Here is a 24,381-nt window from a genome sequence, read left to right on the forward strand (position 1 = left end):
CATGCTTCCTGTCCCTACTGCCCCAACCCCTATCTACACCCCTGCCCCCTGACAGGCCCCCTGGGACTCCCAAGCCTATCCAACCCCCCCTGCTTCCTGTCCTTACTGCCCCAACCCCTATCCACATCCCTGCCCCCGACAGGCCCCCTGGGACTCCCAAGCCTATCCAACCCCCCTATTCCCTGTCCCCTGGGACTCCCTGCCCCTTATCCAACCCCCCACCACCACCACGCTGCTCAGAGCAGCAGGAGCTCGCAGCCCTGCAGTCCGGAGCCAGCCACGCCGCCGGCTGCCTGGCAGGAGCAGCAGGTGAGAGCACTGGCGGCACAGCGAGCTGAGGCTACGGGAGAACGGGGACAGCAAGGGACGGGCCAGGAGCTAGCCTCCCTGGCCAGGAACTCAAGGGCCCAGCAGGATGGTCCTGCGGGCCGGATGTGGACCACAAGCCATAGTTTGCCCACCTCTGAAGTAGATCCAGCATGACATCTATGCAGGAAGGACTGAAATGACGCACAATACAGGCTGCACAACAGAACCCCAGGGAAGGACCTGGGGGATGAGTATGATAATACTGAGTAAGAGTCAATACTATAGCAAAATAAAGGCATATTATATTGGGTCATATTAATAAGAGTAACATGAATGCTCCAACGAGCAAGGAAATTATCCACCTCTACTTGCCTCTGGTTAGTTTCTCGATTCCTGAAACACTGCACTCAAGTTTTCAGCAGCATGGGCCAGATCCTCACCTGATGTAAATCAGCCTCTCTCCACTGATTGCCTTTGGTGCTATCTTGATTTACACCAGCTGAGGATCTGGGTCCATGTTTTTAAAAAGAGAAAAAGTAGTGAGTAACCTCAAAGGCAGACAAGCAAAACTGAGGAAAGGTTGGAGGAAAAAGGCCTAACAGGATAAAGAGAACTGGGTATTAACATTATCAGGGGACATTGATAGGAGACATGGCTATACACAGAGATACAGATCTTATAAAGGGGACTAGATCAATAAACTCAGTATTAGTCATGGAGGGCAGGTGATTGTGTTGCCATACTGTGTTCTAACGGGCTAAGAGAATACTCTTACTAATACTACTACAGAGGAAGTATGTCTGAGCACAGGACTGGGAGCCAGGAATTCCTGAGTATTATGGCAGGTGGCACTAGGCTGCATTGTTACATTGTCTGTTCAAGTTCTTTTTTGTGACGTGTGAGCAGGTTTCCACTCTTGGGAAGATATGCTGTGCTGTCGTTAGTTTTGAGTTATACAAAGTTGTGTGTGGAGACAGCTTTATGAGACAGGGCACTGTGCAAGCAGCAGGAGACTCTGCAGTCTCCCTAGGGCTCTCCTTAGAGTCAGTTCTTAAGGCAGGAACTACACACTGGTGCTGAGCCGAGATTCGTGGCAGAAGGATTGCCCCGCCTGCTGTTTGACCATTTCATTTCAGGACTGTGGTGAGCACATGCGCGCAAATAAAGCAAGTTGCACATAAGAGTATATCCAGACTCGGTCACTAATGTCTCCTTCCCTAGGGAGCAGAACTGCAAGGCCCAAAACATCTGCTGCTGCACTGTAGTGGGGCCACACAAGTGTCAGAAAGGGAAATGTATTGTTCTACCCATTTTATACTTGGGGAACAGAGGCAAACACTTGCCCAATATCACAGAGGGCATCACTGCCAGGATGAGAGCTCATTCCTGGTACACTGAAAGCCCACTGCGGCAAGCTAATTATAAAATGCTTTGTGAGAGCGACAACGAAGGCAGTTATGAACGGATGACCAAATGAAGTAACAGGGTTCAGCAGCATACTTTTCCCTGTAGAGAAACCACTCATGCAGTAAAGAAGTCATTTCATTTGCCAATACCAGGAGCTCCTTTCCATGTTTTGGGGGAGAAAATGACTCTCGTTCTCATAATATACTTTCAGCTTTCTCAGGATTTGACAGGAATTAATGGGAAAAATTATATTTACCAAGGAACAAGAATTAGGGAATATTTGCAGAGAAGAAAGAAGCTCCAGAAGGAGAGTGTGTTGGCTTCACTGCTTTCTTTTAAGAGAAGGGAAAATGGCCCAGACGTCTCAGCTGACATCATAGGCCAGGGGTGGCCAATCTGAGCCAGAATTTACCAATGTACATTGCCAAAGATCCACAGTAATATGTCAGCAGCCCCCCATCACCTCCCCTACCTTCTGGCTCCCAGTGCCTCCCACCCACCAGCAGCTCCGCCTATCAGTGCCTCCCTGCACCTCCCAATCAACTGCAGGAGACTCTGGGAGGGTAGGGGGGGGTGGAGGAGGAGGCGGCGTGAGGGCACATCAGGCTTAGGGGAGGGCACGGGATCCCCCAACTTGGAACTTCCATGGGATGGGAGAATCCCCAGATGAGATAAAGCTAGAATAGCCAGCTCCTTCACAACCTGTTTTAGTCCCTGGCATAGGAGGCATGTGAGGGATAAGGGAAGCTTAGCAGTTACAGTGAACCATAGCCAGAGCCAGCACAGAGTAAAGCAGCCTTCAGCCTGGAATAGAACCGAGCAGAACCTGGTATAGAGACAGTCCTAGTATCAGACAGCCACAGCCATCTTCTATGCAGCCTTATCTCTGCTGCACCCAGCAGATGCTGGCCCTGACTGTAAATTTAGGTCCTTGTAGTGTGTTGAATTACATGGAAATAAAAACAAAGTTACAAAGGCTAGAATTGCAATAGTGTTTAATATAGTTGGTTTCTCATATTAGTTTTTTCAGTGACTGAACAAATGACAAGAGAATTTCAATCATCATCAAATATCCAGACTGAAAGACTTAACAGAGATTATCAATAGTTTATATAACAATATTTTTATTAGCCCTGAACTACTATAGGTTATATATAATTAACAACAAAAGTAGCAGCTGATTTTTCCATCTATTTACAGTATTTTATAGAAATTATATATTCTACTTTATCCTGCATTGATATAGACAACTATTCTGCACATATATATAGTTCTCCAACTCACACATTTCCTGAAAGGAAATGACTAGGAAGCATAAGCCAAATGGAACACCAGACCACAGTACAATGGCATTTACTTTCAATTATTTTGCATTATCTGTGTGATAGCATACGGTGCCTTCATGTAACTTAAAAATAAGTTGAATTATTTTCTTAGGTATGTTCGAGCTAAATAATGGCAGTCTTTTTGTTTTATTTCTCTGTTTATATTTTATTGAAATTGTCATTGTCCACCCCACTCCTCCCAAAATAAGGGGGCAACAAAAGTAAAAAGACAAAACAAAAAAGCAAAGGAGTGGAACGAGAAGGAAAGTAAAGGCAGGAAGCGGGGCAGGGATTGGAAAGGAAAGCAACATCTCAGTTTCCATTGGGTTTCTAAAAAGTCAGACCCAATCTTTACAAATTTTTCTGAGGTGCCTCCTCTCCGAAAAACATTACCCGCTCTTTAGCTGCCAGGTCAGCAAAGTCTGTGTGCCAAGCTGCTACCCCTGGATGCAGTCTGCTCTTCCAGCTAAATAGTATCAGTCATTTGTCTACAAGCAGTGCTCTGGAGAGCCAAGCATTCTGTGAAGCTGGGATGTTTCCAAGATAATGAGCTATATCCCAAAGCACAGCTCTTGGAAGTAATTTTTATGGAGGTATCCAAAACATATTAATCCTCCAGCCTTCTTCTAGCCAAAAGGATTGTATCCTGGTTCAGTCCCAAAACAAGTTAACTACTAGGGCTCTGGAAAACAAGTGTGGACAAAATGTAATTTTTTTCTGCCAAATCAGCCTTAGTTGTAGGTCAACAGTAGAATTTTTAATTATTTGCAAGGCACTTCCCCACTGGCTAGGGTTCAAGGACATGAAACAAAAGATTTGTTCCATGTCTGGTGCAAGCAATCTAAATTACGGCGGGTCGTTTGGGCCAAGAAGCCATAACAGGCTAAGGTAGCTGGGCAGTCCCAGTTAACAGAGTGGTATTGGGGTGGGGTTTGTTTGCATAGCTCCAACAAATATTGCTGCCACTAGCAAGCATATAATACATTGAAATTAAATTTGCCAAAAAGACAGGGCTACCACAGCACTGGTTCCATTCCTAAGAACCTGGCAGATCCCAGATATTCTACACTTGCTTTTTAAAGGAATACTTACTTCTTAAAGTTGCCGTAACTGGAAATATCCAACTATCTTGGCACACCAGTAGACTGTAAGTACTATTATTAAGGAAAGTCAGCATTTTAAATAATGCACTATAAATATAGATACAGCAGGAATAAAAAGTCATCCTTGTGTTAATGTGGCTGCCAGCTTAGAAAAATACTTGGAATTTACAGTAATTCTATCACCCATGGTAAATCAGTCAAATTTAATATTTTTCCAAACGAACATTTCCAGCTGTCAAGTAGTCAAGATATCAATAATAATATTTTGTAGGAGGATACTTGTGTATCTTTAAGAAATAGCTCAAACTGAATTATTGGGCCATACTCTCTGCCAGTTCAGCTTCACTGAAGTCAATTTACCTTAGCAAAAAACTTGGCCCATAATCTTGACCTTTCATGACAATGTTTGTAAAATATAATCTCTGAGGTTTAAAAAAAATCTAGTGATTTCTCTACTCAGTGTTCCAGTTCCTTACTGAGTGTGCAGGTCATGGCTGATCATGGCAGGGTGCAAACAGAAATCCCCTTTTGTTTCTATATACTACAATAATGTAGTTACCACTGAAATAATTATACTAATAAATTAAAAATAACACTGATGCATTGTTAAAAACAGTTGAAGGGTGAAGTTGGGGTAACAAAATCCAAACCGGTAAGTTTTCCAACAGTGGTATTTACACACAATTGGAAAAGTTAAATCTATTCAACTTTCCAAATAGCTATCTTCCCTTCTTCCCTTCCAGAACCACTGAGAACGTATCTGTCCTCTGCAGAGCACAGCGCCTTTACCATATCAGCATGGCCCACCAACTCCTTCTCCACAGTTTTCTTTTCAGCATCTATCACGTAGATCTTTCCCCTGGTTTTGCCCTGGGATAGTCCTCTGCTGCCAACCCACATCTGAAAAGCAGAATCAATTTTTAATACATTACATTCCACTTCTGTTTGAAGATACAGTCTAAGCTGTTTCAGTAAAGGAGTTGTTTATGTGCCCCCAAAGATACAGTCAGTGGTACTCTGGTCAGGTTTGAAAACAGTAACACCTGAAGTCTCTCAAAACTATTTGTTGGAGCCATTGGTTTGTATGTTTCTGTGCAGGATATATACTCACTATTACATTTTCAATAAGGGTTGCTAGCTAGAAAGCAGCATATTTAAGAATGACAAAATAGGCAAAATTCTGTGTCTTTGATTCCTTGCTAAAATAAATGGTCTGATTTTAAATTAAATGAATTTAGAAGTAAGCCTGTAACAGACAGCTGTGACACTATAATCTTCTGTCATTGCCAGGCAGCCACTCCACTCTGACCCAGCCTGGCAACTCCAGTAAATGCTGTTTTGTTTTTACAGAAGGGATATGTGGGTTTTATAGCTCTTACCATTGGCTCCGTCCCATCCTAGGAAAGAGAGCCAAGTTGCTGCATCGCTGGTAGTCTTAAAGACAGGAATACTGAATATTCAAACTGGGGAAGTGGAAAGCTCAGGAATGTTCGCTGGTTTTTCCTTTTTTGTATAAGTCAATGTATGTACAGTGTTACTAGGCTATGAAATAAGTGGAGGGGAAGAGGGATGATACTGCAGATGGAGAAGAAGAGGGATCTGGGTTTCTGAGTAATCCTTTAATTTACAGGCTGGTTGGGTATCCCAGAGCTTGTGAGGTTCTGTCTCTATGGCACCTTTCTCTGTTTTCCCATTAAGTCCTGGCTCACCAGCCTAGCCCCAGTGGCAGAGCAGCTAAATATACAGAGCAGCTTCCCAACTCCAGAGGGTGCTTTATGAAGTGACTGTATATTTTGTGGGAGAAGGGCTGGGGAGTCTGATTGGGATTATTTCAGAAGGATCTGGAGTTATTGTCACCACCTTATTGTGGAATATTTCTGGTATTATTTATGGAAATGACCTTTGCCTCTGACCAAATGGTGCACTCACTTGCAGCAGCCGCAGATCTCTGAAAGTGACTGGTATATTGTGACAGAGAGCTGAGTGACACTCCCAGAACATGGTGATATGGGGAACTGTAACCCTGTTATGGTGGGCACATGATGATTAGATAGGAAGAGACCATCTTCAGACACAGGCCAGCTAATCAGCATTTATGATTTTTCCACTAGTCTTTTGTTGGGCTTTAATCACTGGAGCATAAGGCATTAAATGTCAGGAGACCTAATCTTTGATGCATACTGTTCAGTGAAAAGATCAGCGGCTAATAAAGTCATCATACATTTAATCATGGATGAGGCTTCTGGCCTTGCTTGTATGTTTGAGTACTAGATGGTCAATTATATTGGGCTGCTATTAGCTCAGGGTTACTCACGTCTCAGAACAATGGGTGTGACAAGCCCACAATAAAAGAACTCAACTGATGAAAACTTGACAGTGCTGTAAACACAAACTGCATTACATCTAGGAAATGGACAACAAATAAAAATATTAAATTAACAGAATGTATTCTACCTGATTTTTTACTTTTATCATACAGGTGATCTCAGAACAGTCTTGAAGATGAATCTTTTGAGGAGTTCTGGAGAGATCTGTTGCATTCCAAATATACAGGTCACTACTTCCTGAACATGACGTCCATACTTGGTCCCCCTAAAGCACAGAAAGAATACGACCAATCTTACCAGTGTACTCACAAACATATCCTAAGAAATAATTGTACAGCACTGTTTATAAAGCAGAGACTTCCTATAAGACAAATTACCAGCCTAAATTTAATACCTCAGGAAACAGTTGGAAACAGAGAAAATATGAACACACATCCTTCAGATTCTCTTCAATTTTCATTTCTTGCCGAAGAGACCCATTAGTTGTCACTACGAGTATACAACTTCCTGTACCTTCAATAGTAAAAATACGAGGTTAGTAGTTGAAGTACTGACTTCTCATTTCCCAACAAAACTGTGGAAAGTTAAGCAGGAGTAAATGTGTACATGCAGAACTGCAAGGTCACCAGTAGTATCTTTTCTAAAACACACAATGAAAACTAAACACGCTGTTCTCTATTTCCAATTGACTTCTCACAGTGTACGTTCTTATGTCTATTCTGCAATTACAAGCATGCCTGTTGGTACTCTAGGCGCTAACAGAAGGGGAAAAGAGAACTTGCTTAAATTTGCATATCACTGTTTGGTTCTCAGCATGCACAAGCATTTGCTGTTATAGATCTAGGACAGAGATTTTCTGTACTACAGAAGTTGTAGGGTGGATTCCTGGCCCCAGTGAAAATAATGGGAGTTTACCACTGACAGCACATCCAGCCAGGATTTCACCCATAGTCTCAGTAGCTTTTCTGTCACTCAGTGTGCATACTTGATATACAGTGAATCCAAGCTCTATAGGTCTATGATAGCATTTAGTGTTAAGGCAATGTTGGATTTCTTGAACCAACCTGTACTTGGAAAAGGTGGCTTATCGAGGACCTTTTACTCTGGCACTGAAGCCTTAGCATATCCTACTCAGCTCCTACAGACAGGATGGCAGAACACTTAGAAGTAGTTAAAGGTGACTGCCAAGACTATCAAGTTGGATCTGTGCCATAACAGGTGGCTCAAACACAGATCCAACTTCCAATACTATTACCGCTAGACCCGATAGATGTAAAAGATTCTCTTTTAAAGGGTTTCCATGCCAATTTACAGGCATCTTCAGGCAAGACCAAAGCCTGATGCTTCTAGATATCATACCCTGCAGTGAATGCAACATCCCTGAACAGATGTTCAATCCAGATGAGACATGGCCATCCAGAGGCAACTCTCATCCTCCCATGCAGTAATCCAGCAATTTTGTCCTATGTGGGACTTCTTGCTATCACAAGAGCATATCTGTAAGACCCTGATCAGGCAAAATGCTTAAAGCACAATAATAATCCCAATAAACTCAACAGGACTACTCTATGCTGTTTAAATAGCGTGAATGGAGATGGGTGGATAAAGAGAACTGGTTAATCATACAAAAATAAAAGAAGTGGCATGAAATTGCACTTTCTTTACACTAAAGTGACATAACATGCAAAAACTTATTTAAAAAAAAATTCCAAGATCTAAGGCATGAAGAACTTACAGCACCAAAGACGGTTGTCATGGAGTTTGATGGAAATAAGATTTTTGCAGGGCAGCTGAAATCTACAGTTTACTTTCAAAGTGCTAATGTTCCAAGCAATCACTGTCCCATCTAAACTGCATGAATATGCTTCACTGTTGACATAAAAAAACAAAATTAAAAATAGCATGGTGTACAATCAAATCCAGAACTGAGATCTCATATAAGGAAAACTGTTGTTATAGGTCTCCCACCACAACAAACATTAATGCCAAGTCAAAGCAGAGATCTTTACTTCCAAGAGTAGTAGAAATATTAGATTAAAATACAGCAATGAGCCACAACATAGAGTGTGCATTAAAGTCTATAGGACAGTAGGCAGGAGTAGTTCCAAAGCGCCAGGGCAGCATGCTGGAAGGGAATCACAGCAGATGGCAGGGGAGAGGGTGGCTTTGGCAGCAGAAATTAGGTTTGGCACACACACTTCTGCATTGTTCATTTTAAAAAGTATCATATGATGTATTTTAACTTATTTTTCTTGTTCTTCACTTTTTTTTATTTAGAAAAGTAAATCCAGAACTGGGTTGTAAAAGTATGATGAATCTATTCTGTGGTCAAAGCAAAAATGGAATGATCTTCAAGAGGCTTCGGTGTGCAATTTATCACTGGATGCCTGCAACTCCCCTTTGGTCTCATCTCTGTCTCAGGAAAGCAGGACTATTTTGGAAATAAGGTGATCAGATTCACAATGACACATCAGCTAAATTGGGCTACCTACATAGAAGGTTAAATATAGTGTCTTGTGGTTGACTGTTTTACATGGACCCTTACATATAACTACATATTTTCTCTTAAGGTTAAATTTAGTCAAGATGTTCATTAGCGATTAGAGGAAAAACACAACTTACCTTGTTTAAAATTCTCTCTAATATTACACATTTTTGTCCAACTTCAGAAGCTCTAGTACCAAGAATGCCTCCCACATTAGCTGGTATGTATATTTTAAACAAAATGGAACTTTGTAATCAAGTTTACCTGGATACACTGTTCCTGTTCTCTACAATGATGTCCATAACATGAGCGCGGTGGTCATTTAGTTGCTTATTGCAAGACATACTATGGGTGTTGATTATATAAATAATGGTATCTTGAGAACCAATCCATACTTGGCTCTGCTCTACCATTACCATACAAGTCTAGAGGGGAAAAAAAAATGCAACATTTCTTTAAAAAGTTCAGCACAGAAGCCTATCACTCTTGAAAGAAGCAAACAAATATGTTATACCAATGGTTCTCAACCTTTCCAGACTACTGTACCCCTTTCAGGAGTCTGATGTGTCTTGCGTATCCCCCAAGTTTCATCTCACTTAAAAACTACTTACTTACAAAAATCAGATATAAAAATACAGAAGTGTCTCTGCACACTATTACTGACTTTTCATTTTTACCATATAATTATAAAATAAATGAATTGGAATATAAATATTGTACTTAACATTTCAGTATATAGAGCAATATAAACAATCCATTGTCCGTATGAAATTTTAGTTTGTACTGACTTTGCTAGAGCTTTTTACGTAGCCTGTTGTAAAACTAGGCAAAATACTAGATGAGTTGATATACCCTCTGGAAGACCTCTGTGTACCCCTGATTGTTATACTTATAGTTATAGTGTTATAGTTATAACCACTGTGTTATATGAAGGACAGAGTTCTTCTAGTGGCTGAAGTCAGAACAAGAATCAAGATTCCTCACTTCTTTCTTGGCTCTGTCACTAAAAGGCTGTATGACTGAAGGCAAGTGATGTTATCGCTATGGTTCAGTTTATCCTTCAAAAAAGTAGGTTTAATAATACTTACTGATACCCATCTCAAAGGAGTGTTTTGGGGCTTAAAATATAATGTAAAACTGAGATCTTCAGATGAAAAACACTACAGAAGCTCAAAGTATTACACATTTCTTTCCTACATAACAGATGCTCTTCCATTTGTTTCAAATGTATTTCTCTCTTCAATTAGAAGTGAAACATTAATTTAATTTTTGAACTAGAAATAGCAGCAGCAGTATTTTAAACACAGGATGTTCTGAAATAACGTACTTATTTCCCACATGAATACCCACTCCATCTCTAAATAGATCTCAGCCATCCACCACCTCTTCATAACTCGCTCCCTTCCAGCTCCTAGCTCTCAGATACCTGGATCCCTTCATCAGACACTGCCTCTGCAGCTGTCCTTTCTGAGGGAGGCCTCTCCTCTTTTCACACACACCACCCTTGGTCAGACTGTGCTGGGCTTCTCCTCTCCCATTCTTGCTGGTTTCAGCCCTTCCCACCTCCCCCTTCCCAGGCTTTCCTTTTTTTGGAACAGCACCGTATCTGCACCTTCTCTGCCTGCTTCACGCTGCTGTCCTTTATCATCCACCCAACTCCTTGCATCATCCTTCCTTTCTGATTTAGTCTCCCGATGCTATCTCCCACTCATCCTTGGTGACTTCAACTTCCATGCTGATGACTCATATGACCTCTTAGCCGTACCTCACCTCAACCTTTGATCTGCAGGTCTGGATCAACTCACCCAGTCATGAGGGCTATTCACTTGACTTGGTCTTCACCAAGCAATCCTCATTCTAATCTTTCTGTGGATGGAGTTCCCCCTCTCAGACCATCGCCTAGTTTCTTTCCACGTCACCCATCAGTTCCCCACAGTGACCTGCAAGGCAGCCTTTCTGTGTCTTGCAGTCCATCAGCTTTGATAACTTCTTGTCTGCTCTCAGCCCTCTGTCCTCCCTGCCCTCTCTTCCTTTAGTTCCATTGATACAGTTGATTACTCTCTCTCTCTCTCTCTCTCTCCAAGCTTCACTCTCCTCCAGTTTCAACTCTTTTGCCTCTCTCCCATCTCCCACCCTGGCTTATCCTCAACATCTGCTTCCTCTGCTCCTGGTCTTGCCCTGCAGAACATCTCTGACGGAAATCCTATGAGCAGGCTGCCTTCCTCAACTATATATTTGTTCTCTCCTCCTTTACTTCTCCCATCTTCCTAGTTCAGTGGTTTTTAACCTTTTTTCATTTGCAGACTCCTAACAAATTTTGAATAGAGGCACAGACCCCTTTGGAAATCTTAAGCATAGTCTGCATATCCCTAGGGGTCTGTGAACGATAGAACAATGGTTTTCAACCTAGTTAAACAACTCTACTTCTCCAACTCAACTGAATACCATGCCTGCAATCTCAGCTGTCTTTTTGCCATGTCTGGCTCACTCCTCCAACACACTCCACCTCTTGCTTCCACTTCTCTCTCTGCACAGGATTTCTCTAATTTCTTCCAAAATACAAAATGATTGTCCCCCTACCCTTACCTTTCCCCTCCCCTCATACAACTTACTCCTCCTCCTCCTCCGTTACAGACAGAAGTTTCTTGTTTGCTCTCCTTCAACCCCTCCACTTGCCATCTCCTCCCATCCCTGATCCCCTGGCAACTACTCTTTTCCCCTCCCCTACTCTTCTCCTTAACCTCTCGCTATCCTCCAGCTGTTTTCCTTCACAATACAAGCAATAATCTCGTCTATTCTATTTTAAAAAGCCCACCCTGGAGCCCACTGTATCTCCCTTCTTCCTTTCATCTGTAAACTCACTGAATGCACTGTTTATAATCTGGAGTTCCTCTCCTCCAATTCCATCCAAGACCTCTCCAATCAGGTTTCTGCCCTTTGCACAGCACTGAAATTGCTCGCCAAAGTCTCCAATAATCTTTTCCAAGACAAAACTCAAAACCAGTATGCCATCCTCATCCCCCTTGACCTGTCAGCCACCTTTGACACAATCGACCATGCTCCTCTTCTTGAAATCTTGTCTTTCCTTGGTTCCATAGAGTCATAGACTTTAAGGTCAGAAGGGACCATTATGATAGTCTTGTCTGACCTCCTGCACAAAGCAGGCCACAGAATCTCACCCACCCACTCCTGTAATAAACCCCTAACCTATGTCTGAGCTATTGAAGTCCTCAAATCATGGTTTAAAGACTTCAAGGTGCAGAGAATCCTCCAGCAAGTGACCCATGCCCCATGCTGCAGAGGAAGGCGAAAAACCCTCAGGACCTCTGCCAATCTGCCCTGGAGGAAAATTCCTTCTCAACCCCAAATATGGCGATCAGCTAAACCCTGAGCATGTGGGCAAGACTCACCAGCCAGACACCCAGGAAACAATTCTCTTTAGTAACTCAGATCCCACCCCATCTAACATCCCATCGCAGGCCATTGGGCATATTTACCACTAATTGTCAAAGATCAATTAATTGCCAAAGTTAGGCTATCCCATCATAACATCCCCTCCATAAACTTATCAAGCTTAGTCTTGAAGCCAGATATATCTTTTGCCCCCACTGCTCCCCTTGGAAGGCTGTTCCAGAACTTCACTCCTCTGATGGTTAGAAACCTTCATCTAATTTCAAGTCTAAACTTCCCCTGGTGGCCAGTTTATATCCATTTGTTCTTGTGTCCACATTGGTACTGAGCTTAAATAATTCCTCTCCCTCCACGGTATTTCTCTCTGATATATTTAGAGAGAGCAATATCTCCCCTTTTGGTTAGGCTAAACAAGCCAAGCTCATTGAGTCGCCTTTCATAAGACAGGTTTTCCATTCTGCAGATCATCCTAGTAGCCCTTCTCTGTACCTGTTCCAGTTTGAATTCATCTTTCTTAAACATGGGAGACCAGAACTGCACACAGTATTCCACATGAGGTCTCACCTGTGCCTTATAAGGAGATATTAGTACCACTATACCTCTACTGGAAGTACCTCGCCTGATGCATCTCAAGACTGTATTAGTTTTCACGGCCACATCACATTGGTGGCTCATAGTCATCCTGTGATCAACCAATACTCTGAAGTCCTTCTCCTGTTACTTCCAACTGACGTGTCCCCAGTTTATAAAAAACAAACATTCTTGTTATTAATCCCTAAATGCATGACTTTGCACTTTTCACTATTAAATTTCATCCTATTACTATTACTCCAGTTTACAAGGTCATCCAGATCTTCTTGTATGATATCCCTGTCCTTCTCTGTATTGGCAATACTTCCCAGCTTTGTGTCATCCGCAAACTTTATTAGCGCTTTTTGTGCCGAGATCAGTAATAAAAAGATTAAATAAGATTGGTCCTAAAACCAATCCCTGAGGAACTCCACTAGTAACCTCCCTCCAGCCTGACAGTTCACCTTTCAGTATGACCCACTGTAGTCTCCCCTTTAACCAGTTCCTTATCAATCTTTAAATTTTCATATTGATCCCCATCTTTTCCAATTTAACTAATAATTCCCCATGTGGAATCGTATCCAATGCCCTACTGAAATAGAGGTAAATTAGATCCACCTCTATGCATACTGCAGATGTCAAACTGGCCTGTAGTAACCCGGATCACTTTCTTTCCCCCACCTTTCTTAAAATAGGAACTATGTTAGCAATTCTCCAGTCATATGGTACAACCCAAGTTTACAGATTGATTAAAAATTCTTGCTAATGGGCTTGCAATTTTCCCTTTAATATTCTTGGATGAAGATTATCTGGGCCTCCCAATTTAGTCCCATTAAGTTGTTTGAGTTTGGCTTCTACCTTGGATGTGGTAATATCTACCTCCATATCCTCATTCCCATTTGTCATCCTGCCATTATCCCTAAGCCCCTCATTAAAGACTGAGGCAAAGTATTTGTTTAGATATTGGGTCATGCTGAGATTATCTTTAACCTCCACTCCATCCTCAGTGTTCAGTGGTCCCACTTCTTTCTTTGTTTTCTTATTTATATGGCTATAGAACCTTTTCCTATTGGTTTTAATTCCCTCTGCAAGGTCTAACTCTACATGGCTTTTGGCCTCTCACTTTATCCTACATATTCTGACCTCAATAAAGGTAGTTTTCCTTGCTGATCCCTCCCATCTTCCACTTCTTATAGGCTTTCTGCTTTTTCTTAATCACCTCTCAGACGCTTGCTCATCCAGCTTGGTCTACAACTCCTGCCTATAGAAAAGGAGTACTTGTGGCACCTTAGAGACTAACAAATTTATTAGAGCATAAGCTTTCGTGAGCTACAGCTCACTTCATCGGATGCATTTGGTGGAAAAAAAAACAAATTTTTTTCCACCAAATGCATCCGATGAAGTGAGCTGTAGCTCACGAAAGCTTATGCTCTAATAAATTTGTTAGTCTCTAAGGTGCCACAAGTACTCCTTTCTTTTTGCGAATACAGACTAACACGGCTGCTACTCTGAAACTCCTGCCTATGAATTTTTTCCCCTTTCTTGGGATGCAGGCTTCTGATAGTTTCTGCAACTTTGACTTGACGCAATTCCAGGCCTCCTCCGCCTTCAGATCCACAAGTTCTTCAGTCCAATCCATTTCCCTAACTAATTTCCTTAATTTTTTTAAGTTAGCCCTTTTGAAATAAAAAACCCTAGTCACAGATCTATTTTTGTTTATCCTTCCATTTAGTTTGAACTGAATTAGCTCATGATCCCTCAAACCAAGGTTGTCCTATCGCATCCAGGAAAATCTGAGCCCTATTATTATTACTAACACTTGTCCTCCAGTTTATATCTGTATTCTCACCTCTCAACACGCTCCTTCAGCATGTCCTTCTGAGGAACTTCCTCCTCACTCCTCCAACTCTCTGTGGGGATTCCTCAGGGCTCCATCCCTGGTCCCCTTCTCTTCTCCTTCTGTACCTTATCTTGGGGTAACCTCATCAAATTTAACTACTGGACTTTATGCTGATGATTTACAGATCTACCTCTTTATCCCAGACCCGTCTCCCTTCTTTCCAAACTAAAATCTTGACCTGTCTCGCTGACATCTCCTCATGGATGTCTAGCCAACAGCTCAAGATCAACGTGACTCAAAACAGAGCTTCTAATCTTGTCCTCCCCACCCCTTTCTCAATCACCGCGAACACCCCTTCCCCCCCACCAACCTGCTTGTCATGCAGGCTCATAGTCAGGGTGTCCTCTTCAACTGACTTCTCTCTAGGTCCTCATACCCAGGCTATGTCTAAATCCTGATGTCTCCTTCTGCATAACATCTCTAAGACGCAGCCTTTCTTGATCATGCACACAGCTAAAACTCTCATCCAGGCTCTCAATATCTCACATCTATATTACTTCAACTTCCTTCTCTCTGGATTTGACAATGCAATCTTGCTCCACTCAGACCCATTCAGAATGCTGCTGTGAAAATCATTCTCCTAGCTTGTTGCTTTGACCAGGTTATCCCTCTTACTGCTTCACTCCACTGGCTCCCTCTTCTCTATCACATCATACATAAGCTGTTTGTCTTCTCTTTCAAGGCCCTTCCAGCCCATCCCTACCCATCACCTCTCATTCACTATCGAGAGGTCAATTCCCACTTCCAATCAGCTCACAATACCAGCCTCCTTTGTCCACTTGTTAAATATTCAAACAAACATAATTGTGCTTTTGCTTGTGCTGCCCCTCTCTTGGGAGAAGCTCCCTGTAAACATCCACAAAGCTACCTCGTTATCCACTTTCAAAACCCTCCTTAAAAGTCTCCTTTGCCATAATGCCTTTAAAAAAAAAACCCTTCATAACCAGTAGGCTGCAGGTGTACTGAGACTACTGCCCATCACTCTGACCCAATATTGTCCCATTGTTTCCTTGAACTCCCCCATCTGTCTGTATCTATCTGTTGTAGCTTGTTTTATACTTCTATTATAAGCTCTTTGGGGCAGGGACCCTTTTTTTGCTCTGTATCTGTACAATGTCTGGCACAGTGGGGTCCCTGATCCATGACCAGGACTCCTAAGTGCTATGGTAATAAATAATTAATAAGAACAACAACCCGAGTCTCACTCACCAGTTTAGAGCTGCCCACTTTAAAACAGTGTTGCTGAATAGTCCAGGTAGATGCATCGAACACGATCACCTTCCCCTCACTTAAGGCACACCATAACTTTGGACGGGCATCTTCAATTCTGTCTCCTGCATCGAGGTGCCCTAGTATTGGCGGCAGGGGGGCGGAGGGGGGGGAAGAGAAGAGGAACAAACAGTACTCCCAGCTACATTTGGAGATGTTGTTATTAAGCAGTATATCTTCCTGGTAGAACATGATATCAGTGCCCCAGAACCTAGCTACTGAGTTGCAACCACTTCATATCATGCTCATTATAATCATCCCACTGTACCTTGTGCTCCTCCATGTCTGTTTATTGAGTCCACCTGTTTTGCATCTCATACTTGTAAGCTCTTCAGAGCATGGATCATCTTTTTGCTGTATATTTGTAACATGCCTAGCATGCTAAAGCCCTGATCCCTCACTGGGGCATCTAGGTGCTACTGCAATATACTTAACAGATAATACACCTGCTGGCTATTGGTTTTTGGGTAAAATTTAAGGGGTTATGTTTTGACCTAGCAACATCTAAAAGGCCTGGGAGCCACCTACTTGCAAGAATGCTTCTTTCCCTGCATTGGACTGCCACATCTGCAGGCAAAAGCAGCTCCAGCTGGCACCCCCTCAGTATAAAACAGAGTGTGCCCTTAACTTTGGAACTTATTCTCCCTTCTGGTTTCAAATAGCCTGAGTTTGCTGACTTTCATGACACGTTGCAAGGCCCATTAACCAGACTTTAGGGGCTGTAGGCATCACAAAGGCTAGGGTTTGTGGGAAAGGTGGGGTATAACCTGGGTATATTCATCTTTGATTGGGTTATTTTCTGGGTTTCTTTCATCAAGAATGAGGAGAAGGTGCTGATTTAGTCTTTTAGGAGGACTGTATTTTTAAATTTATGGCAACTGTGTTTACAGGTGGGGGGGTAGGTACTTTTTTTTTTATTATACGCAGAGTTGGTTGCACCACCTATTATTAAGGTTGCTTGACCCTTCATATTACAAGACCCTCTTTCAGTTGCTCATAACTTTGCCGAACTATTTGGGCTGAAATTTGCCATGCTGGGTACCTGCCTCAGGCTGAATGTTTCTGGAAAATTTCAGCCAAAATGGTACAGCAGGTTCCAAGAATGACTTTAAAGGAAAAAAATCTGTTTTATCCATGTTTAAAAATTCTGGTGACTTTTTCTTTGAAAAGCTCTACTGCCTCCATGCTTGGGAGCAGGAACTTGAAATTTGGCAAGGGGTGGCCTTTCTGTCTAGGATGTGCCTTTTGCTTCCCTATGAAAATTCATCCAAATTTGGCCAAGTTATAAAATATGCTCAGTGAGACAAAGTTTTAGCAGTTAAATTCCATGAATGTGCTGTCCTGACTAGGGAGGCCCCTGCCTAGGGCTGAGCAGGACTCTTCCTGCAATTACAGCTGTGGACAGCTGCAGGCAGCGTTGGGTCTGAGCACCAGAACTAAGAAAAGAAGACCATCTCCCCTGTGTTCTCACTGACCCCTCTGCTGGGCCAAAGAAGCCTAGAGGAAGAAGATGCCTGATCTGAATACAGAAAGGACAAGAGGCAGACCTGTAGGGAGAGGTAAACTGGGATTGGAAGTGGAGGGGGTGCCCAAGCCTGGAACTAAGAGCCAGAAGGTAGGGAGAAAGACTGAGGCTATGTGACTAAGGGTGTCTCAATAGCAATGCAAACCAAAGTGCTGTGATGTAACTCCCTGTGTGGATGCAAACTAAAAGGTTCCTAGTTCACGTTAATTCCTGTTTGAAGAGGACAATGTTAACACGAACTAGGAAACTGAGTTCACACCCATATGACCCATGCAGAAGTTACAGCACAGCACTTTGGTTTGCACTGCTATTCACACTGCAAACAAGCCCCGAGATTGGATGAGTAGCTGGGGGAGTTTGGGACTGGCTGTGCAAAGAGACTTGGAGAGTGAGCCAAAGGGGAGGTGGGTGAGGGATACTGAGATTGGATTATGACTCCAGGAAGGGAGGCCACTGGGGGGCCACAACGGAGAAGAGAGAGACACAAACTGGAAGAGGAGCTGGGAACTGGGACTGGGGGAAGAAGGAGATTGGGACTAGAAGCCTGAGGAATGGACACTGGGACTGGATACCTGGGAAGAATGTGACTGGGACAAGGTGCCGGGGTAGGAGAGAGGAGTGGGACAATTTGGAGGAGACATGGCAGAAGGATTCACACTTCAGAGGGAAGGGGCAGAAGAGTCTGGGCCCTCGAACACACTGCCCTGCTGCAGAGACTGGAATGGAACCCAAGATTGCCGAGCCTCACCATGCCTCTGCTGTCAGCCAATATTTGTGAAATGCACTGGCAAAATGTTGCTGCATCCCCCTCTAGTGCTGGTCCCTATGAACTTACTACTGCTATCAGTTACTCTATTAGCTGAAGTGGCAGAAATTTGGGTGGTGGAGCTAAAAGGTCCCAACTCTGCTGATGACCCATGTAGGTGTCAATATGATACCATATGATGGAATCTCCATTTATTTCAGTTTTGTTTCATTTTTTTTAAAAGCAAAAAGCTAGAAAATTATAACGAACTACATTAAAAATGTTATTAAGATTACAACACTAAGCACTCAACAGTTAATACATGCCAGAATTAAGATTGCTGGTCGCTGTGCACAATGATACAGTCTTTAATTATAAGATCAGATACTACTCTTTTCCCCTCAAGACTCTTGCCTCCTTCAATGCACAAAACAGATATGATCTAGGGAATAAGGTTTATATAGTGAAGGAGACTGTTGTCTGTAGAACTTCTGTTGCATTTGTTGCAGAAGTTGGAAGTGTGTAGTGAACAAGGCAGGGGATTGCAGGGAAAGAATGGATGGCCTCATGTATAAGGCAGTTGAATAGTGCACTGGAGTATGGGTTTCTATCCCTGCCTCAACCACAGAGTTGTGTGTGATGCTAGTCAAGTCATTTAAACCAAACTTTTCATTGGTGGTCATGAACAGTGTTCTCCTCATTTTCTGCAGGCGTGACTTGAGACACTGGGATCTGATGGGATATTAATTGGTGTCCGCTATATTCCACCAGATCATACCATATGTACACATCTGAGTATAATGCGTAAGGAAAAAAACCTGCACAATCATGATGGACTCCAATTTGAGTGACTTACACTGGAGGTCTCATGATGCCAGTACGAAAATATCTTGACAATTTCCTAACTCAAAAAGCGTGCAAACAGAGGAATTCTATATTAAACTCATCATGGCAAATGAAGAGCTAAACTTAAAAAAAAAAAAAAAAACAACAGTCAGTGGTAATGTAGATATGTGATCATGACTTGATCACATTTATAATGTGCAAACAGAATAAAATCCAGACCAATAATATATATATATTTGGTGCTTTAATAGGACCAATTTCACAAAACTGAAAACAATTATGCGCCAGATCAGCTGAGAGAAAGAATTTAACAATCAGGAAAAAAAAAAAAGTGAATGATATTGTGTCAAATGGCCAACGCTACAGTGGTGGGTCCCACACTTTTCCTTAGTGTGGTGGGTCAGGGTGCCACCCACTGCCCCTATTCTTGGGCGTTGTGGGCTCCGCTTGTGCCCTGGTGTGGGAGGGAGAAGAGTGGGGAAAGGAAGGGACAGGACTCAGGTCCACCTCCTACTTTGGGTCCTAGCCCCTTCAACTTTGCAGACTGCTTACCCTCTTTCTCCTTGGGTAGCATTTCCCTCAATCCTCTGTGCCCTTCCCCTGGTACTGTAGTCTCCCGGTTAACAGCAGTGCTCCTCCAACTCCAGTTAACTCTCCTTCCCCTCCTCCCAGTCTGACTAAAGTAGGGGAGTTTTATTAGGTCTCTAGCAGGGCCTTAATTGGCTCCAGATGCTCCAATTAACCTTTGGTAACCTTTCCCCAGTCCACAGGGGATAAGGCCTTGATCATCCTGGGGCTTATATACCTCCCATCTACCACTCTCCTGCCATCTACAACACCAGGGAGAGGATGTTGGCTGAGGGGACTCTTTGCGACTCAGGGGCTCTTTTCAGTCCTCCCTCCATTCATGTACCTGGGCGGAGTTCCTCCGGGTGGTGTCCGCTGGCTCCCTTGACACCTTTGAGAAGCAGCGGGCGCTGTCCAGGGTTCTCTGCTCCATGTCCCCTTCGGGTTCCCTTTGTTTGACCCTTTGACCTTCACAGCTGCCCGTTACATTTTTGGTTGTCCCCCGTAATTAGTTGAGTTCCTGGACCTGGGGGAGGGTCCTTTAGCAATGGGCGGGCTTCTGCCCACCTGCTTCCCAGAACCCAATAGGACCACTTTCCTGCTGCTCTCTGGCCCTGCTGTGTCACAATACATGGGAATTGTTTAAGAACACTTTACTAGATACCCAAAAAGCCAGTCCCACAAATGAGGAAGGTGGTCTTCCTGGTTTAAAAAGACCTGGCTTTTAGTAAAAGTGAAACTCACTATTAAAAAAAAGTCTCTCTTTCAGGAGGATGTTAAGTTAGACATTTCTAAATCTGCAGGTCCAGAGTTTTAAAGAGCTAGCTGAGAAGCTTGTTAAAACCATTAACATTGATTTTAAGCATACTGGAACACTGGGGAAATTCCAGAAGATTGGAAAAAAAGCAAATGTTGTGCCAATATTTAAAAAGATTAAATAGGATTACCTGGTCATTATAAGCTTGTCAGTCTGACATGCAAGACACTGGAGCAACCAATACAGGACTCAGTTAATATAGAATTAAAGGAGAGTAATATAAATAATGCCAATCAATCTGGGTTTATGGAAAATAGAACCTGTCAAATTAAATTTGATATCTTTTTTTAAAAATTAAGATTACAAATTTGGTTAATACAAATAATAGTGGTGATGTAATATATTTAGATTTCTGCAGGGCATTCTACTTGGTTCTGCATGACAGTCTAATTAAAGAACTAAAACAACATAATTAACTTGGCACACATGAAACGGATTAAAAACTGGTTAACTGATAGGTTTCAAAATGTAATTGTAAATGGGGACTCCTTATTGACTAAGTGTGGTTCTAGTGGGGTCCTGCAGGAATCAATTCTTGGCCCTACACTATTTAAAATTTTTGTCAATGACCTGGAACAAAACAAAATCACTAATAAAATTTGCAGATGATACAAAAATTGGGGGAGTGAGAAATAAGGAAGAGGACAGGACACTGATAGAGAGTGATCTGGATTGCTTGGTAAACTGAGCAGAAACAAACAATATGCATTTTAACATGGCCAAATATAAATATATACATTTAAGAACGTAGGTCATATTTACAGGAAGGGAAACTCTATCCTGGGAAGCGGTGACTCTGAAAAAATGTGGGGGAATTAACTGAACATGAGCTCCCAGTGCAATGCTGTGGCCAAAAGGGCTAATGCGATCCTTCGATGCAGAAACAGGGGGATCTCAAGTAGGAGCAGAGAAGTTATTTTACCTCCATTTGTCACTGGCATGACTAAAAAAATAATTTATTTTTTATAATTTAATAATGGACTCTTCAATCTAGCAGAGACCGGTATAACATGCTCCAATGACTGGAAGTTGAAGCTAGACTAATAGTTAGTACTCTGAAAAATCAGAATATGGTGTCTCAGATTGGGCACCCAAAATTAGTGGATACTTTTATCCTAAATATCTCTGTCAGTTCACCATCTGTAAAATGGGGATAATAATACCCTCTCATCTCACAGGAACGTCGTGAAAGTAAAATCATTAATATCTGTGAAACATTCAGATTGTATAGTGATGAGCACCATAGAAAAGCCCAGTGAGGAAATAAATAATTCTGTCTTCAGAGCAGGTTTTAAGTAGTGCAGTAAATAAGGTCATACACTGAACAATGAGGATAAAACAAAATATTGAATAGCTCTAATTAAGTGAGCACCATCCACCATCCTGTGCGTTCAGTCAAGCAGGAAAGCTATAGAAAAAGTAGTATGTAATCAAAGACTATATCATTATGCATATGCACAACAGGGGTAAATTAAGGTTTCACAGGCAACCTTAATTTTGCCATTTGCTAACTTTTGAGTACTTTATCTTCCAAGCTTAATAATATTCTTTTAACATAGTTTGCGTGCAATACTTTATAGACACACAAAACATGCCATAACAGCAGCAACATCAGGCTACTCCCTCCACAAGTTATAGCAGCAGGTCATTTTATGCTTTGCACTTAATTTAAAGTAGATGAATTTCAAGAATGAACTATATCACGGTACCAGGTGTATAGAGCAAGACGTCTACTGCTTGTGGAAAAGTCTCGCCAACTGAGGGATTAATCTTGTGCTTTAGTGTTTCTGATGTAGTTTTGGGGACCATCATGGGTACTGAAACACAAAGACAGCGTACTATTTACAAAACTGTAAAAATGTAAACCTCAAATAATATAAAACTCATGAATTTGAGAATAAATTTGTACCATTTATTCAGATTAGGAGATTAAAGTGTTAAAAAAATTTAAATTTAAAACAATGCCTTTTGAGAAAATACTCTATAAATGACATGAAAGAATGCACCTGGGCCAACAACTACCAAAGTATATCAGATTTCAGCTTCTTAGACACAACCCTTTGAACAAAGAATTTAGAAAAAAGTTGAAGCAGATTTAATTATAATGGCAAGTGCACCCTTGAAGCATATATAAAACTGACCTTCATTTTTCATCTTGTCAAAGAAAGATAGTTTGGAAGCAGCATAAATGGTTTTGGAGGACTGCAGTGCACCAACTACAGCATCCATCAGGAGGACATTGGTCAGGGCTTGTTGAATATATTGAGGATCCTAAAAATGAAAAACCTGATCTTAGCTCATCTAGTAAATTTTTCTTACACAGTCCCATTCTCTATACTCACTACAGGAATCTCTCATTATTATTAGAAGCATCCCTACACCTATAGTTGCATCTGCTGTCTAAGCCACGTCGGTTCTAGCAAACTACTGCCCAGTGTCAACCATTCTGTTCCTGAGCAAGCTCATAGAGAAGCTAACCAAAAGGCCAAATTCAAACTCATTTAAATACTGTTATTTTATACCTGGCCCAATCTGGATTCAGGCAAGGACATGGATCTAAAACTGTTTTAGTGGCACGAATGGATGGTCACCTGCTATCAGTGGATAGAGGACAAACATCTACTCTCATCCTTTGAGAGCTCCCCTGCAGCTTTCAACACCTGACCGTAAGATACTACTGTCTCACCTGAGAGAGGTTGCAGGGGTCCAAGGTAAAGTGCAAAAATGGTTTGAGAATCCTTCCTGGAGGGATGCACCCAAGAGCAGTGACAGGTGAGTGTAACTCCACCACTAGCCACCTCACTTGTGGAGTCCCATAAGGATCAATTCTCTCTCCAATCCTATTCAACATCCCCATCCAGCCACCAGGTGAGCTGGTCAGCTGACATGGACTCAAGTGGCAACAATATGCAGATGAGACACAGCTCTATTAATCCTTCACCACATATGATCATACAACTACCATCACGATAGGCCAGTGCTTGGGCATCTCATGGAGCAAGAACAGCTGGCAAGACAGGTACTTTCCTGCTGGTGGATAGAAGAAAGCATTTTGAAGAGTTGGCAGCCATCATACAGTCTCATTTGGTTGAAGGTACATACCTGCAATTGGTCTGTTTACACCATAATTTAGGAGTACTCCTGGATTCCTCACTGAGTCTAAGCTCTCGTACCAGCATCTGAAAGTAACATTTTCTACTATCTCCACTTGGTTAAGAGACCCCATCCTGGTGAACAATGACCATACTTCAGTTTTTCACCTCTCAGCTGGAGAACCACAAGCAAAGCAATATACCTGGTCTTGAAGCCTTCAGAGCTTAGAAAACTAACTGGTACAGAACACTGCAACACATCTCTTCAGCAACACTGACTACCACAAGCTCATCACACCCATCCTCTGCTCCCTAACTGGTATCCCATAGACTAAGTTCAAGGCACTCAGTGTTTCAGTGGCCTGGGCCAGGATAGCTAAAAGAGCGACTACAGTTCCAAGACAGAATCCGTGGTCAACAACTTCATTCCTCTGGCACAATGTAACGTTCTACAAACTTGTCTGTGAAAGAGCAGAGCTTTCTCAGGGGCTGGCCCAAGATTGTGGAATGAACTCCCACAAACGTTCTCTAACAAACATACGAGGGAGCGGGGGTGTGCGTGCACACGCATACATACATATAGGACAGACAGATGTGGCTTTAGGCACTTTTGGAAAGTGCTCATATACTACAGTAATGAGTGCAGTGTAAGAACAGATTTTGACTTGAATAAATCCATCCGA

The 24,381-nt window shown here is 42.3% G+C and overlaps 1 protein-coding gene across 6 annotated transcripts in view; it reads right to left on the reverse strand.

Moving 5' to 3' along the window:
• Positions 1-2,694: 2,694 nt before the first annotated feature.
• The window catches only part of DENND3 (DENN domain containing 3), a 66,376-nt gene continuing 44,689 nt past the window's right edge, over positions 2,695-24,381 (reverse strand). For 5 of the 6 annotated variants that reach the window (XM_043507281.1, XM_043507282.1, XM_038389553.2 and 2 more), the window contains 8 exons: positions 22,748-22,877; positions 22,316-22,423; positions 16,047-16,186; positions 9,221-9,381; positions 8,207-8,340; positions 6,866-6,984; positions 6,599-6,736; positions 2,695-5,044 (listed from right to left, as the gene is read on the reverse strand). In XM_043507281.1, coding sequence (XP_043363216.1) covers positions 4,844-5,044; positions 6,599-6,736; positions 6,866-6,984; positions 8,207-8,340; positions 9,221-9,381; positions 16,047-16,186; positions 22,316-22,423; positions 22,748-22,877 — 1,131 coding nt within the window. In that variant the 3' untranslated portion in view covers positions 2,695-4,843. Of the gene's footprint in view, positions 5,045-6,598; positions 6,737-6,865; positions 6,985-8,203; positions 8,341-9,220; positions 9,382-16,046; positions 16,187-22,315; positions 22,424-22,747; positions 22,878-24,381 lie in introns of those variants that run through there. The other variant, XM_043507285.1, reaches the window with a different exon arrangement.

The sequence above is a fragment of the Dermochelys coriacea genome, chromosome 2, assembly GCF_009764565.3.
Source record: "Dermochelys coriacea isolate rDerCor1 chromosome 2, rDerCor1.pri.v4, whole genome shotgun sequence".
NCBI classification, from domain to species: Eukaryota; Metazoa; Chordata; order Testudines; family Dermochelyidae; genus Dermochelys; species Dermochelys coriacea.